Source organism: Callospermophilus lateralis, chromosome 4 (assembly GCF_048772815.1).
Source record: "Callospermophilus lateralis isolate mCalLat2 chromosome 4, mCalLat2.hap1, whole genome shotgun sequence".
NCBI classification, from domain to species: Eukaryota; Metazoa; Chordata; class Mammalia; order Rodentia; family Sciuridae; genus Callospermophilus; species Callospermophilus lateralis.
The window spans coordinates 137198873-137216075 of NC_135308.1; the positions used below are offsets into that span (position 1 = coordinate 137198873).

The following is a 17203-nucleotide window of genomic DNA, read 5'->3' on the forward strand; positions in this document are numbered from 1 at the left end:
GTTAATGGACTCCATGATGTTGAACCAGTAACTCTGACCTTCTGGCAAGTTACTACCACTGATGATTTTGTTAAAAATTATTAACTTCCTTATTGATTTTAAAGTATCATGAGCGCCGAATCCATGATTTTTCTAAATGATTAAATAAAAAATACAATGAAAGTCAAATATAATTAAAAGTATCCTAAACACAACTAGGAATATGGCCAAAGGGAAACCACATAAGTATCCATGCACATTCCAAGACTAAACCAAAATTATAAAAATATGTTAAATGAATTCCACAATATGGGTGATGTAACACCTTTATAATCCCAGAACTGATCAATTTGAGACCCTGGATAAAATTAACCATGCACTTTAAAAATGTCCTGGGGATTGGCCAAGTCTGGTGAGCTTTCTCCTCTCCACTCCCTATTTCATTTATTAGTTGAAAGAAATTTGACACATGACTCCACATTAGTGTTAGATGTAGAGAGAATGTCTAAGTGTAGTCACTAAAAGATTTATGTTATTAAAAGCTAAGAGCGAACAATATATCTGTAATATTTGTTCATTGGTGTGCTTCATACTGCTTTCCACTTGGCAGCTGTTCATAGAGATTCCTATGTGATTTCCGATTGGGTTTGAAGTTGGTATTGACCAGTGAGAGTTCTCTCTGAAGGAGCTGAGGGGAAATACTAACCAGAGACTCTGAGGGAAATAAGCCCTGGATTGTGATCTTTGCATGATATTCACAAGGAATATTCACCCAGGCTCCAATCCAACTAATCTCAAAAGCTTGATCGCTTTTGTTTTCTTGTGTCAAACCGCAGTCTTACCAGAATTAGAAGAATGTGCCCAGGGAATGAAGTCTTCCTTTCTTACTTATGCTTTCAGTATCAACCCCAGGCTGAGCAGTCGGACTCCTCTGGAGCCTTGTCATTAGAATTCCAGTATCTGGAAGGAATGCCTGAGAGCATCTGGTTCCGTCCCATCCATTTCCAAGAGTAGTCAAGTGGCTTGTCCATGGTTTCATCAGAAACATTAAAAACCAGGATTCTCATGCACTCACATAGTATTTCTAGCAGTGAGAAGGGCCACAGTGCAAACACTTGGAACCTGTTTCCTACTGGGTTCATGGCCACTCGGTTCCCACATCTGAACCAGACACACTAGCTCTAAGGTGCAATGAAGAAATCTCTTGAAAATGGAAATGGCTCTTTCTGTTTTGTTTCAATGAATCCAGTCATACAAGGAAATGCAATTTTCTCCATGTCGTTGAGGGGAAATGCCGAATGCCAATTGCCAGTAGTGAACTTCTTCACTGTCCTTCTGGTTTTTACCTGGTGGCCTGCCACTCTCAAACCTTCCATGGGTGAGAAATTCAAAACTTCCTCTAAAAGCACTCGGCAAAACATTGTGCATTCACATTGCTAATGGAGTCTTTCTGAAATGTTGACTTTTGGGTTTACTAACAATTTATTTCAGTTCTCTTCCTAAACAATTCATTTGGATCTTTCTGTATTCACTTTTTAATAGGTTAACTGTATTTTCCTGTTTGAATTATAGTGATTTAAAAATCTCTAGCTGATTAAGATGCTAATCAACCCAAGCACTATAAATCTATGCTATTTCCCAGGGCAGGTCTAAAAATGGCCCCTGAGGCAGACCTAAAATAGCACAGCAAAGGGACATCATGGGAGTGAGGGCAACAATGATTAATAGACCAGAGGCTTGGACTTGAGTCTCAAATCTGTCAACTGACTTTGTGATTTTAGGGAGGTCACTTAATCTATTTAGGGCTTCAGTTTCTTCATCTATAAAATAAAGGGGTTGATCTAATCTGTTCAGGTCAGTATGGGAGTTACTACTCACGTACAATAACTTGTCACTCAAAACAAGGCTGAGGCAATAGAATTTTAACTTAACTATGAATTTATTTAATTTCTTTGTATTTAAAAACCAATAACTGGAAACCTTTTAAAGTATATTTGGAAAAACTTAGGTATGTGAATCTGCATCTTTCAGCACTGAATTTTATAAAGATCTAAATATGAAGTAAATATTTCTGATGAAAATTCAGTGTCTGAACTGGAATAAGACACAGGTGTAAAATCTACAGTTGACTTTGAATAATATACCAAAAATTCCATTAATAATTTTTATATTAGCTAGAAGGTTAAGTGATTATATTTGTGCATATTAAGCCAACTAAAATGTATCATACTTAATTGCACTGTTCCTTTTTTTCTTTTTAAATGTGGCTACTGAAAAAATTTAAGATTATGTTTGTGGCTCCCTTTGTATTTCTATCAGACAATAATGGCCTGGATGTTCTGAACAGTGTTTTACTATATCATTTTTAAGATGGGCTCCTGTACTGTAGTTTGAGTATACAAAGCACTGATTGAAAAAAGTACTTAATGTCCTATTTTATTCATTTTATGCTTATTTCTTTAAGACTCTTTATTATTACATGGGAGGCAGACAAGCAGATTTGCTTACTGGGCTTCTTTTTCTATAGGAAGTAGAAGTATTTCACATCATAGGGATGGACCTTCAGGATGCATCTTACAGTGCAAAACACATAGTCAACTGGATAACACTAGATACAGGACCAATAGGTCAATCAGAAAGTCCCTGCCCAAAGTCCCTGATAGTAGTGATAGGAACTGCAATTAGTCTCTGAGCAGAGATGAAACTATAAGGTGAATTTTGGAGTTCTGAGGCAGTTACATTCTCCTGGGTAACTTGAACAAAGAAGAACCCTTCTGCACAGATATAAGAAAAATATAGAAAGACTCAAAGATGAGGAAAGCAAAACCTGACAGCTTTCTAATCCCAGTTCCAGTCCTGGCCACATTCTAAACTTGGGTGGCATACTATTCTTACCATCCCTGTAACAATAGGACTGTGTGTACATGTGTGGGGTTAGCTTCAGTTCATTATCATTACCAAGAACAACAGAGTCTAAATTACTCAGATGAGCTCCATCAATACTTGGAAATCTGATATTTTTTCTATTAGTTAAAATGCATATTGGTAGGTAGCTTCTGAGTAGCTACTATATGCACTGGGTTGTCCAAACAATTGAGGAAATAGAAAGAAGTAAACAATTTCATCCCTGCTCTTTAGATAATTAAGATATAGTAAAAAAGAAAACATAACAAAAATAATATTAATGCCATCAGGCAATTACTATATGCATAACATACCTCAGATTTTTTTATATCTTATTTCTCACAACAAAACTTTTAGATGCACAGTATATACAATATTAAGCTGTGATTTAAGCTTGAACCAAAATGAATAGATTCTGAACAAACTCTACAGAAATTAGAAGATAACTATAAAGTTAGGTCCCTATGATGGGTATAGTATTAGTGTTGTTAACCATGGTATCTCTAACATCAAGCAAAATGCTCAGTACAGAGGAGGTATGACACAAGGTCTCCCTGGCCAAACATATATAGAGAGGAGGGAAAGCATATTCCAGAAAAACAGAAAAAAGCCTTATAAGAAAGATAGACCTTAAGATGACCTTGGAGGAGATAGCCACTAGGATATGTTCAGCTCCAAAGTATGCCATGATCTTATGGATAGAATTTGGATGAACAGATGAGAGAAGAAGGGACATCCTTGGCAAAGGGGAGCAGTCCCCAGCAAAGTCTTGGAGTTGGAATACGCGTGGTAGATGCATATAGCTAGATACATCTAGCTCAGATGGCAAGTTTGTGTTGGGGAATAGTGTATGCTATTGGAGCATATACTCACATACTAGATGAGATGGTTAGGGAGAGGCTAGATGATGGGGAGTCAAAATCATCAGGTTCAGGAATTTGGCTTTCAGTCTTCAGTAAAAGGGAACAATGGGAAGATTCTTACATACAGAAGTGACTCAATAAAGAATAGCAGAACAGAAAGCTCAAGAAAATCACGATTCCTTGAAATTGCATAATACAACACTTACATCCAAGAGCCCATTAAATCACACTTATCTAAAAGAAGATAACAATAATGTTGAAGTGCAGATACTGCAGGATGAGTTTTAGGCACTTCGTCAGAACAATCTTCTGTACTCTATTCAGTTCCAATGTGCATCTCAAGGAAATTACAAGTAACTGTACATCAGGGGACTGTCCCTCTTCCTTCCTTTATTCACTTCCTTTCAGAAAATATTTACTAAGGGCCTACCATCCGTTAGGCACTAATAGAAGACAGAGCAAAAAGAAAATAACCCCCACCATGAAGTTTACAGGTAGGTGGAAGATTACCAATGAAATAATCCCACAACAGATAGGAAACTGATACTGTGAGGAGTGCCCTGAAAAGAGTTTAATAGGACAGGCTGGTGTTGTTGAGGAGGTGGGGGAAATACAGGAAGCTGAACTAGGAAAGAGTCGGGAGTCATATAGACATGGGACCATGCAGAATTCCAGGTACAAAGAAAGCCACACACATGGAAATGGAAGATGTGAGGGAACATGTGAGGACCAGAGACTGAAAAAGGATATAAAGAGGTGTGTCGTGGAGGCCTTGCCGAAGGAAAGTCTTTCCCCTGTTTCTAAGAACTGGTGGGAAGTCATTTGAGACATGCCAAGAAGGAGGGGGAGGTGTGAAATGATGAAATGTATTATTATTATTTTTTTAAAGTCACTCTTTTTACTTAGTGCGAGTCAAAATGTCAACAGATCATGGATAGCAAAGGAGTGGGAAGGGCCCACTGGCAGGAGGGCCTGACAAATGAAGGTGGACAAGCCCAGAAATGAAGCCTTCCGTACGTACTGGAGGAAGGACGCAGCAGAGGGAAGAAGGCTGGGAGGTTTATTGTTTGAGCAGTATTATAAGTGGTCATTCACCTCCCCATTTAGTCACATCTTTAAAAAATAGTATCAGAAAAATTTTTTTAAAATCTTAATTAAAAATGGAAATAAGATTTGACAGTAAGGATTGCTTCAGGTAAGAATCATCCACAGATGTTCAGTCTATGGGAGAAACTTTTCAATGTGTGGTGCTGAAGATCAAAGCCAGGGCTTTATACAAGCCAGGCTAGAGCTCTTACCACTGAGCCCCATCCCAGCTATAGGAGAAACACTGATGAGCATAGGTGTGTTTACATGCTCTTAAAAGTGTTTCCCCAGAGATGGCTAATTGTACAGAAATGGTTGAACACTTTAACCAGATGACAGAAGGGGGAAGATGGACATTTTGTGCCTCTGGATGTGATAATCTGAGGCAGCACAGGTAGCATCATGGCTTGGAATGCATGAATTCCATCAATCAAAGACCTGAAGGAGACACTTTACCAAAAGGAGGTCTGTCTCATTCAAAAACTTCAATGGCATATCCACATGACCTATTAATTTCCTATTGCTGTTATAACAAATTACCACAAAATTGGTGACTTAAAAGAACACACATTTCTATTTAATAGTTCTTCAGGTGAGAGATACAAAATAGCTCTTAGAAGGCTGAAATCAAGCTGGGCACAGAGGCACATGCCTATAATCCCTGTGTTCAGGAGGCTGAGGCAGGAGGATGGCAAATTCAAAGCCAGCCTCAGCAACTTAGTGAGGGCTTAAACAATTTAAAAAGGCCTTGTCTCAAAATAAAATATAAACAGGGTTGGGGATGTGTCTTCATGATTAAGTGACCCTGGGTTCAATCCCTGGTACAAAAAAAAAAAAAAAATTTTGAAGTGCTCATTGTGGTTCTGTATCTTTTGAAGGTGTTAAAGGAACTTTTTTCCAGCTTTTGTAGCCTACCAATGTTCCTTGGCTTATGGTCCCTTCCTCCTTAAAATCCATAAGAGTAACATTTTCAAAACTCCCTTTTCAGCTCTGATATACCTACCATCCTTTATAAAGATTCTCCTGTAAATTAGACTAGACCCACCCAGATAATCCAGAATAATATTCCTCTAACAACACTCTAAGTCACATCTGCAAACTCCCATTTGCCATAAAAGGTGATATATTCATAGGAAAAGACATTTTTGAGGAGCCATCATTATGCTGATACTCAAGTGCAAATGATCCCAGACTGGATCTTGTACCAGAGGAAAATAAATTTTTATAAAAGGGAGATAAAATTGAAAAACAGTCAACAGACTAAAGTATTATAATTATTGCTAAGTTTACTAAAGTTGCAAATCTACTGTAGCTCAGAGAATCATTCGTTACTTAGGAAATCTATACTGGAGTATTTAGAGGTAAATGGCCATGACGGACACAACTTATTCAAGGGGTTCAGGAAAAGAATAACACACGTGCACACACCAGAAAACAGTAGCTGATAAAGTAAATGAGGCAGAATGTTAAAAACAGGTGAATCTGGATTAAAGGGTATATGATACCCTTTGTATATGCTTGCAACTTTTCTGTAAATTTAAAATTATTTCCGAATAGAAAGGTAAAAGAAAACTGTGTGTATATAATTTACTTTAATTTAAAAAAGTAATTAAAAATTTACTTTAATTTAAAAAAGAATTTTGACTCAAACAAGCAACTCATAGTTTATTTTATGTTACAGACAACAGAATGAAATGCAGATGGGTGGCACAAATTCAGCAACTCAATTTTTGTTCCTTCTACGATAACACTACTGGTAAATGAAAAGGCTAAGAAATGTTTGGATACTTTTAAGGTTAAGGTTAAGAAGTTAAAGGGAATCCTAACCACCTAGTAATATTATAGTTTTGAAGATTTTAAAATAGAATTGGTAATTATCATTGGATTTAAATACCAACTGGTTGATCACAACCTGTTATTTGCCAGAGGGAATCTGCTAGGTCATTTTCTAAGAAAGTCCTTAGGAAAGTAGAGTCCCCCTTTCAGCAGTACTTACTTGATTTTTAAAAGCAAAAGTTAACTGTATTCTATTCAAGAGCTTTTCTTCTGTCTAGTGCCTAAGGCAAAATTTTACTGCTTTGGCCCCAGGGAATCTTTCTGGCACCCACTCTCACCCCACCCTCTATTGTTTCAAGACAAAAGATAGGGCAGCAGCTGGGACTCTGACCACTGACAAATAATCAGAGCCCTCTCCACTGGGAAACTCCTCTGGTCTTGGCAGAAATCAACAGTTTTAAATGAAGGTAAAACAAAGGGTTAGACCCCAGTTTCTGCCCAAAGCCCTATACACGGGCATGTTTTCCCTGCCAACTATGGTGGCCAAGAACAATGTTTCTGCAGTAGTTCCAGGACAGCATGCCAAGATCAAATAATAGCGGACTTTTCTCAATTACAGAAACATGCACAAAAATATGTGGCCATAAATCGGCTTTATTTTTACAACTCTGGTTCTTGCTATCACCAGCCAACGCTAAAATCTATGATTTAGCACCATCTATGATTATAGCAGCACAAAATAATCTATGTAGTTATTTTGCGGTTTAACAGTTATTTTGCAAAGAACTGCAGGATTGTTTGAGTAAATTTGGCAATTGCCTCTTAACCGCTGCTGCAGTCAGGAGCAGGGATGGTTCTTTGTGACCTAGAACCTTCTCTCCCAGCACTTTCCTCAGCATTTTTTGAAATTGTTCGGATCCTCACTTTCTGCATCCCAGGGTTAAGGGTCAGAAGGCCTGGCTGGGGTTTCTTTCCAAGACTCACTTTCTAGCTGTGTAACCTTAGGCAAAATACACAATACCTAATTCACAGGGTTTTTCTAATTATCCAGGGAGAAAATGTGTGAAATCATTTTGCAAATGGAACAGGTTATAAAAAGACCAGGTAATCCCCACTCCCATCTCCAATATAACCAAATTTTTCAAGCTTATAAGGTCATTGCCTAATTGATGTATGTGTGTTTCTTAAAGTGTCCAGCAAAGTGCTGGCTCTGTAGTTTTCCTTAACAAAACACTTGCTGAACAAAACACTTGCTGAGCGAGTGATCAAAGGTCTGAACTAATAAACTTTCAGAATGCCATAATTCTACACCTCTATTTCCAGAGAACTCTCCCCGCTTCAACAGACTTGGAGCTAGGTTTAAGGGTAACAAGTTTCCACATGAAGATTTATGTTCTAAAGAACTTCAGGCATTTCATGCTAAAATGTTTACTAATTAAATGTTTTTTAATTAGTAAATTATGTATATAGTAATTAATTAGTATTCATATGTATGTGTGTGTGTGTGTGTGTGTGTGTGTAGCCATGAACACTGGCTACACTATATCACTGTAGGGTCTGAAGGCATTTAAAAGCACATAGTAATGTGTTTTTAAATTGGTAAATAATTTTGATTGGTCCACAAAAGTTACTCAAAATATAAAACAACTTATACAAAGCCCATATACATTAAGTATTTGGTAAATTATGGAAAGATGAGAGTTGCAGAGAAGAGAGTAGCCCAAATGGTTTTAAATTTTCTCCAAGAACCCAAATGAATGAGCATAAAACAACATGTTAAAAGCATGATGAAAAATATAAGTGGCAACTTTTAAATATCATTAACTTTATGTGTGTGTGTATGTGGTACTGTGAATTAAAACCAGGGTCCTCCAAGCTCTCTACCACTAAGGTATAATCCTTAGCCCCTACACTGAATTTCTCCATGTTATTGTTTTTGTTGTTTTGTTAACTACATGACAGTAGAATCAATTTTGACATAATAATAAAAACATGGAATATATCTTGTTCTAACTCAGACCCCATTTACTCTCCTTCTACTTTCCTCTCCCCACCCTCTTCCCTTCCCTCTCTATTGATCTTTCTGCCACTTACCCATAGTTATTATTTTTGAAATTAACTTTTTGTGCTTATACACAATGGTGAAATTCACTGTGGCATATTCATATATGTGCATAGGAAAGTTAGGTCAGGTTCATTCCACTGTCTTTTCCTTTTCCCACCAGCTCTCCCTTCTTTTCATTCCCCTTTGTCTACTCCACTGAACTTCTATTTTCCCCCCACTCGAATCTTATTGTGGGTTACCTTCCACATATCAGATAAAATATTCAACCTTTGGGTTTTGGGGATTGGCTTAATATATGAAAAGCTCTATAGCTTATGTATGGATGCATACTTTTCGGTAAAGCATAAGAACAGGCAGGGTTACTGATTTATATCTTTTACACAACTCCAGGGGATGGTGTCCTTGGTCCAACATGGGAAAACATGCACTGAATAATTGCTATCACTAAGAAAAAGTCGGAAGTCATGGTATAGGGAAAAAGCAAATACAGGCTTTAGTGATTATGTTTCCTCAAGAGGAAATTTATTTGAAGCCAATATTGCGCAATGGGTAGGTCTGATAAGCTCTGATATATGTGTGTGTGTGTGTGTGTGTGTGTGTGTGTGTGTGTGTGTGTGTGTAATGCTGTTCTTTCTGCTTGAAAAATTTCTTAATGTACAAAACAAAATTTTTAAATTTCAGTAATAATGTATTATAATCATAAGCACATAATTTTAAGATTCAAAGAATCTACTATACTGCTAATATGTTCAGAAATAAAATGTTTCATATTCTCAAATTAAATAGGAATGATAGAGATTTATACAAGACTCTTCAGGTAAGAAAACCATGACATAATTTTACACTCAAACCTTTTTGAGAGAAGATCAGGGAAAAAGAATTATATGGCCAGACCTAAAGAAGGTGACCTTATTTCCTCTATGTACAGGTCTAAGGCATGTGTGCTGAAATGATCACTGATAAAGTTTGGCAGTTGCTTAAGGGAAAAAAAAATGTTTTGAAAGTCAAATTTTGAAGATACTTTTTTTCCAGTCATGACAATTAGCAAAGCCCTAAACAGCAGGCAATTTCTTATCTGATTTCCTATCTGATACAAATGATCCCATATCTTCTTTCAGTTACCAAAATGAGACTTGGAGATGTACAGCTTACATACCAAAACATCCATCCCGGTGACATAGTTGAGGGTTATCAGATAGTCTTTTGGAAGATTTGCCACCTACAGAGATAAAAAGAGAGAAAGAGAGAGATTTCAAACACATCATTTAGTTGTATTATTTATCCTCCATTTCCCTTTGTAGTCAAACACACTCTCCAAAAAACAAATTCAGTTATGAGTAACTAGACCTACTGAGTTTTAGAAACATAATACAAATTTCAACTTCCATTTGTAGTCTTGGAATTCTCATCTAGAACTAGTTTCTAACTTATTCCTCCATAGAATTAGTAATAAAGTATGCCCTTTAGTGAGTGATTCTCAAAGCAAGAGCTCAAAGTAAAATCTTACCATCAACAGGAAGCTGCTAGAAATGCAAATTTGGGGGCCATATCAGACTACTGAATTGTAAAAGATCCTGCATTCATTCTGGTGGATGCTTAAGTTGGAAGAACTACGTCAATAATTTAGAAAAAATGAATTTTAAAACATAACTACATATACTTTCTTTGGGTTGAACACTTGAGATGTCACAAATGTTTGCCTAGTTACTTTCAAAGGTTTTAAAAATCATGGCATTCGCAGGTAAATGGATGGAACTGAAGAATATAATGCTACATGAAATTAGCCAGTCCCAAAAAACCAAATGTCAAATAATTTCTCTGATTTAAGGATGCTGATCCATAATATTCTGTGGGGTGGGGGGATGGGAGGATTAAATGAACTCTAGATAGGGTAAAGGGGAAAAAGAGAGGAAGGGGGCATAGGGGTAGGAAAGACGGTGGAATTCAATGGTCATCATTACCCTAAGTACATGTATGCAGACACGAAGGATGTGACTCTACTTTTTGTACAACCAGAGATATAAAAAATTGTGCTGTATAACATGAATTGTAACGCATTCTGTTGTCATATATAAAAAATTAAAATTTTTAAAAAATCAAAAAACAATAATGTCAAATGTAGTATTGACATTAGTCATTCTAGCATAAGTGAAAACACACAGGATTTGGGACCAGAGAATTTGTAACTAATCTAATCTCTCTGTACCTTGGTTTCTCCCAATTGTAAAATGGAGATCCAGTTACCTATGTCAAATGATCATTTAATAGGTGAATGTGCCAAAAATATTTTAAATATTCAATCCTGCTCTTTACTGAGAGCTAGACAGACAAATGATTTTAAAGACATCTGACCCCATCGGCCTGTCTCTCAAGATGTCTTTTCCCCACAGGAAGCTGAGATCATATGCATGTTTGCAGGACTAGGTCATCTCTTACAAGTCTTTCACAACATAAGCCATATGCTCCATTTTGGCTTTGCCAATAGCTTCTAGAATCTGAGAACAACTTGGTAAGACAACCATCCAGGTAAAGGCATTAGGAGTCAGAGGGGAGCCAAAATAGGAACTGGTTCCACTGTACTCCCATCATCCAACTGCCAGTGGTACCAACTCACATTCATTTTACTGTTGCACCGATACACCTGGTTGTTGGCTCCTTCTTCAGTTCACTTAATGATACAATAGTAAAAGTGTCTTTATTGAATATTTCCTATGTGCCAAGCACTTTAAGCTGCATTAACAAAGATGAAGAAACAGAGGTTCAATGAGGTCAAGTAATTTGAAAAGTTACATGGCCACTAGGCATTAAGTCAGGATTAAAATCCAGGTCCCCCAATAGCAGAGCCTTCCTGCCTCACTACACAACTTCATCACCTCTCTAGACACCAGCCCTGAGTATATGCCACTGTGAAGTCTCCACCGTTATTTCTCTTCATGTCATCCCCAGTAAAAGAGTAGAACCCTTAGTGCCTATTGGAAACATATCTAGGTGGCTATAGAACCTAGCATTTTTGTTTTAGGGATTGTCTTTCTTGCCCTTTGCACTTAATTTTCTTCCTATTAATCAATCAGCTTCCTGCCATTCTTTCATACTTCCTTTTGTCTTCTGAAGCTCCATCCCCACCTTTGAAAAGTGAAATGACCTAGTCATTTTACATAAGCACTGGTAGCAAAGACACAATGGACACCTTTGCAGGTGTGAAAGCTGAAATATGAGACTGAGCAGCACTATGCTTTTTCATTAGGAACCAACCATGTAAACTGAAGCCATGCCACATGCAGCAGGAAGGAGCAGGAATTCTGAATGAACATGAGCTGTCAACCATCTAGCCTGTTCTGAAGCACAATTTACACTATTTAAAAAATCTAAATATACAATCAACTGAGTAAATATTACTAAAACTTAGATTCAGCATACGTATCTAAAAGGTAGAAAAAATATAAAGAATATGCTAGATAATTCCATTTGGTGAGTAATTTATATACAAAATTTGATTCAAAGAAGCCAAAGACAGTTTTCAAGAAGTTTTCTGACCATGATGCTGAATTCTCCACGCTGTTATCGTTTGGGGGATGTTTCTGAATGAAGCTGATTATTGACATTTAATTTGTAGTGGGATTTTAGAAAATACTATTTTTGAAAAGTGCTTTACTATTTATAAATTTTCATATATAGTCTCTACTACAACCCACATGACTTATCTTACTAAGTTTATATTACAAATGAGGACAGAGAGCCAGAGAGGTTATCTGGCATCTCCAAGGTCATAGGCATCAGGAGTAACTACTAGAAGCAGGATGTAAACTTGGATTTATGAGCTGGTGCCCTGCACACTGAGCTACAGAGTAGTTTCCCTGTAACGACTTTCTTAGCCTTCATTGGTTCCTTTCCAATTATATTTGGAAGAGAACTTAGAAAGTCAAACTGTAGATATTTATGGTCATTTCACACATTAATATATTACTTTCTAAGCACTTACAGTATGTCAAATAGCATTCAGAAAGCACAAATAATCTTGCTATAAATTCAGCTTCTCTGAGGTATATTGATCACTGTGCAAAGTTCTATAGAGTAGAGGGAGACTTTAGCATGGCACTTAGTAGATGTTCCTTAGAAGCATTGTTTGATGCTGGGGCTGACAGCAGAGGTTCTGAAAACAATACTGGATCCTGGTGTTGCTACATGTTAACTCAGAGAAGTCTTGGGCAAGTTCTTCATCTATGTTAGCCTCATTTTCCACATGTATGAAATAGAAATTATAAAAGAATCTATCCAATAATTCTGTAAGGATTAAATAACTTTCATGAAAAGAGTTGATATAAGTGTCAATGAGTATTAAATGCAATGATGTAGGACATTCTAAATAGATAAGGGTCATGTGTAAAGGCAATGAATTAAAAGCTCAGGATGTGTTTGGGACCATCTAGATAAGATCTAAGAAATACACCAAGGGGTTGGGGATGTAGCTCAGTGCTCTCCTAGCATGTGCAAGGCTCTGGATTCAGTATTTAAAAAAAAGAATCAGCCAGGCATAGTAGTGTACACCTAGTACCCCAGCCACTCAGGAAGCTGAGGCAGGAAGACAGGAGGATCACAAGGTCAAGGCCAACCTTGACAATTTAGAAAGACTCTGTCTTAAAAAGGGGGAAGATACTGTAGATGTAGCTCAGAAGATAGAACCTTCCTAGGTTCAAACCCCTGTAAAAAATAAATGAAGAAAGAAATTTGTCCTGTAACCTTATTAGAGAGGAGCTTACTGAATGCTGGCCTGAGGGGATCAAATGGGAGGTTGTGAGATTCACTAGGAACAGTTCTACTATTAGGACTCGAAAGCAAGTTCCTCAGCCTTAGGGATACCACATTGCCTCTGTGGACCTTCTGCTCCTTTCTGTACAACAAAGAGAGTGAACTAGATAATTACTAAAATTCAGTCTGGTTTAACTTTGTTCTAAAAGGACCAGGGACACGCTGAATGTGGCAGGCAGAGAAAAAGCATGACAGCAATATTTAGGAAGATTAGTCTGGAAGGATGGATTGAAGGTAGAGAGAGAACAGAGATAGGCAGAAAGTTAACAGACTCCTAGTAAAGTGCTAGAAATGTGTTAAATCTTGATACAGCAACTAGAAGTCTCTAGAAAAGCAGAACGTTGCCTACATTCCATGGAGATACACTGTTGATAGATTTAAATAGCTAAGTAACTAAAGCTACATATTTAAATCTACTCTATTAAATTAAGTTCAGGGCTAAAAATGGGGGAGTGATTTAATTGAAGAATTTAATTGATAGGAAATTTTACCAAAGGTCAAAATTATTCCAAATGGTTTTGATTTGGAGCACAAGGATGTCAGTATTATGCCAGACTATAAAATCTATAAAATTGCAGAAACAAGTTACTTGATGGTGGGCTAACTTTATTAGAAGGGCCCCATTTGCTATCTTCTTTGGATGTTGGATGTTCTGAGGATTGACCATACTCAGTGACACTGGAAAAAAAAAAACTGAAAACAAGAGCAGAGTTCAGAAAATGCTAGAAATTCATCCAAGAAAACTTCTTTGTGAGACAAATTAGCACTGGCTGCATATCAAACCCTACAGGTATCTGGACACAAGAGAAAAAACTCAAAAGTCAGAAGGCTTAACTCCCTCTCCTTCTCTTGAGGTCACTGATCTAAAATCTTTGGATCTCAGTGATTTCAATGTCATTAAGGTCCTTAAGTCTCATGAAATCAGCAGCCACATGGACATGTGTGGCAAGACCTTTACTAGTCTCAGTTGTCACTCATAAGCCCAAGGGAGGAATCAAAATGTAGTAGTGACTCATGATCCTCTTGACATTATTTATGAAATGTTAAGTGTTATCTCAACCTTTAGGGAAATGAGTTCACATTTCACAGTCTCATCGGACCAAGCAACATTCATGGATGTCAAGGAGAAAAAAAACTTAACACTTCTATCTAAATATATAGTTCACTTATGTAAAGCAGCTAACTACAATTATGATGGTCTAGGCTTTATAACTAACACAGGAAAATGCTTTTTTTGTTTGTTTCTCTTGAGAAATTATTTCCCATTAATACTGACAAAAGCATCTAACTTATTCGGTAAATCACCTGTAGTTTTCAAAGATATCTGGATAGGTTTTTTTTTTTTTTTTTTTTTTTTTCCTTTTTTGAAAGGTAACTCAGTGATTTAAAAGAAGATTAAGATGACAACTTCAAAAGACTTGTTTCAGTGAGGAATGCCTAGTTTCTTATCAAATAGAAGATTAAAACTTTAAAAAAATTTTTTTTGGTCTATTTCATAGTGCTATGGGTTAAACAAGGTTTATTCCCTCTGAAACTTATGCTGATATTTAATCCCCATTATGAGATACTAAGAGGTGGGATCTGGGGGACCTTCAAAAGGTGGTTAGGACTCTGCTCTCAGGGAATGTATTAATTTATTTGTGTAATTAATGAGTTAATGGGTGACCTCAAGAATGGGTCTACTATAAAAGCCAGTTTGATGAGGTCTGGCTCTGGCTCCCTGTCTCTTGTCATGTGACACACTGTTGCCCAGGGACTCTACCACAAGAAGGCATCACCAGATGTGGCCCTTCAATCTTGTGTTAGAACTGTGAGCCAAAGTAAATCTTTTTATAACTTACCAAGGCTGTGGTATTTTCTTATTAGCAAGAGGAAATAAGACAATATATACAACTTATGATAATGACTACAATTAAGTAATATTAACAGAGCTTCTACAATATGATAGCTTCCTAATCACAATAAGGTAATTATTACTCTGGAAATAAAAATCAATGTATTACAATGGTAGTTCATAAAACACAGTTTAAACTTTCATCTCAGTGTACTGGGAAAGCATTATGATAGAAACTGAGTTCTTGTTCTTCAAAGACAAGGAGGTCTTAGGCACACCAGCTTCAAGCCCCTATTCATCTTTCTGTTTCCCAAGTGATGATGCCAGGTTACTAATCATCACTAGATCTCAGCTTCCTAACTGGGAGTAAAATTACCTGATAAGATTGTGAAAAACCAAAGGCTACAATCCATGGTATATTTTATTAATATATGACCTTGGAGAGTAAAATGACCTTTGCCTGGCACCTGGATACTCACACCATTACTACCACTTTAAAAAGGCATGGAGCAGCAAGAAATAGCATCAAGTGTTTTATCATATGGAGGAAGATAAAAATTTTGTTTTCTCGTGATGAGATTTATATGAATGGTAAGATAGCAAGCCACCTAGATAATAAAAATATCATTTTTTAAATATTTTTGTCAAAGTATTAGAAGTCTTGAAATGAGCTTTAAATAAACTTATACGCACTATAGTAGCAGAAATTGAAATGTTAAATATTACAATCCAACAAAAATAAACTTCAAGAACTATTCATTTAACAAACTATTGCTCTTCAAAGATCAAACCACAATATATGAGACCTCTACTTTTAAAAAGAAGACATGCTTATGTCATTTGAAGAAAGGCTTAGAATTCACCTAGAAATCCTTCACTAGAATGCAAAGGCAATTCAATTGGAAAAACATACTATTTGAAGAAAAATAAAAATCAAAGTTAATCACAATAGTCCAAAGTGTTAAAATTGGCTATCTGAAGATATATTATCACTTCTCATTATGTTAATCTCCAAAGTCATGTACTGATATAATCAACTTAAAATAAGAGTCTACCACAAGACCAGGAAAACTATGGGCTCTTTTGTTCCAATTCTAGGCTACTGACTTGTAGGCTGACCTTGAAGACAGTAATTCAACTTCACCTTTATAATATGGTGATGGAACAGCAACCTACTTTTAAGAACATTTTGAGAAAGACAAATACATCATTCGACAGATATTTAAAGACAATTTTTTTTAAGGTAAGAAAGTCACATTTAATTAAATTCCCCCCCAAATGAAGAAAAAACAACATAAACAAAAGAAAGAGTAGGGAAAACTAATTTCAACTATTTCAATATTTGGATTCCTCTCTACATGAACACTGACAAGTATTAAAAGCTGTAGTACTCTAACTATACATAGACACAACTTTTTAACATTTGATTCATCCTCTTCCCAGATACTTGACTCTTTCCTTAGGTTGGTCTGAGTCTGCCATTTAAAACAAGTCTTGCAACATATTTCAGAAACAAAGCAAAATGTTCTGTAAATAGATGAACTATTATGCTAAGTAAACATGCCAGAAGGATTTCAAATAAAAACCATGGGGACTGTAGGGGCAGTACAAAGTGTCCAAGAAGAAATTAAAAAAAAAATGTAAAGCCATAAATCATGTGCTTCAGTGACATGAGAATCACCCCAAGCAAACAAACTTAAGGTTTGTGGGGTATAGTACAAGTTGTCACCTAATTCAAGGGCAGAACTGGTAGAGAATGCAAAGAAATGAGCACAGTTGAAGAAATTACTGTAAGCACAAGGCAAAAACATTACTGGAAGCTTTCCCGCAAATAAAATGTACCAAGGTTATGCCTGCAGAGCAAATTCCTCTTATTCTGTACAACCTCCT

The 17203-nt window shown here is 36.5% G+C and overlaps 1 protein-coding gene across 2 annotated transcripts in view; it reads right to left on the reverse strand.

Annotated features, from left to right (window-relative positions):
* Kitlg (KIT ligand) overlaps positions 1-17203 on the reverse strand; it is an 82621-nt gene that overhangs the window by 26476 nt on the left and 38942 nt on the right. For both annotated transcript variants that reach the window (XM_076854920.1, XM_076854919.1), the window contains exon 3: positions 9830-9892. In XM_076854920.1, coding sequence (XP_076711035.1) covers positions 9830-9892 — 63 coding nt within the window. The remainder of the gene's footprint in view (positions 1-9829; positions 9893-17203) is intronic.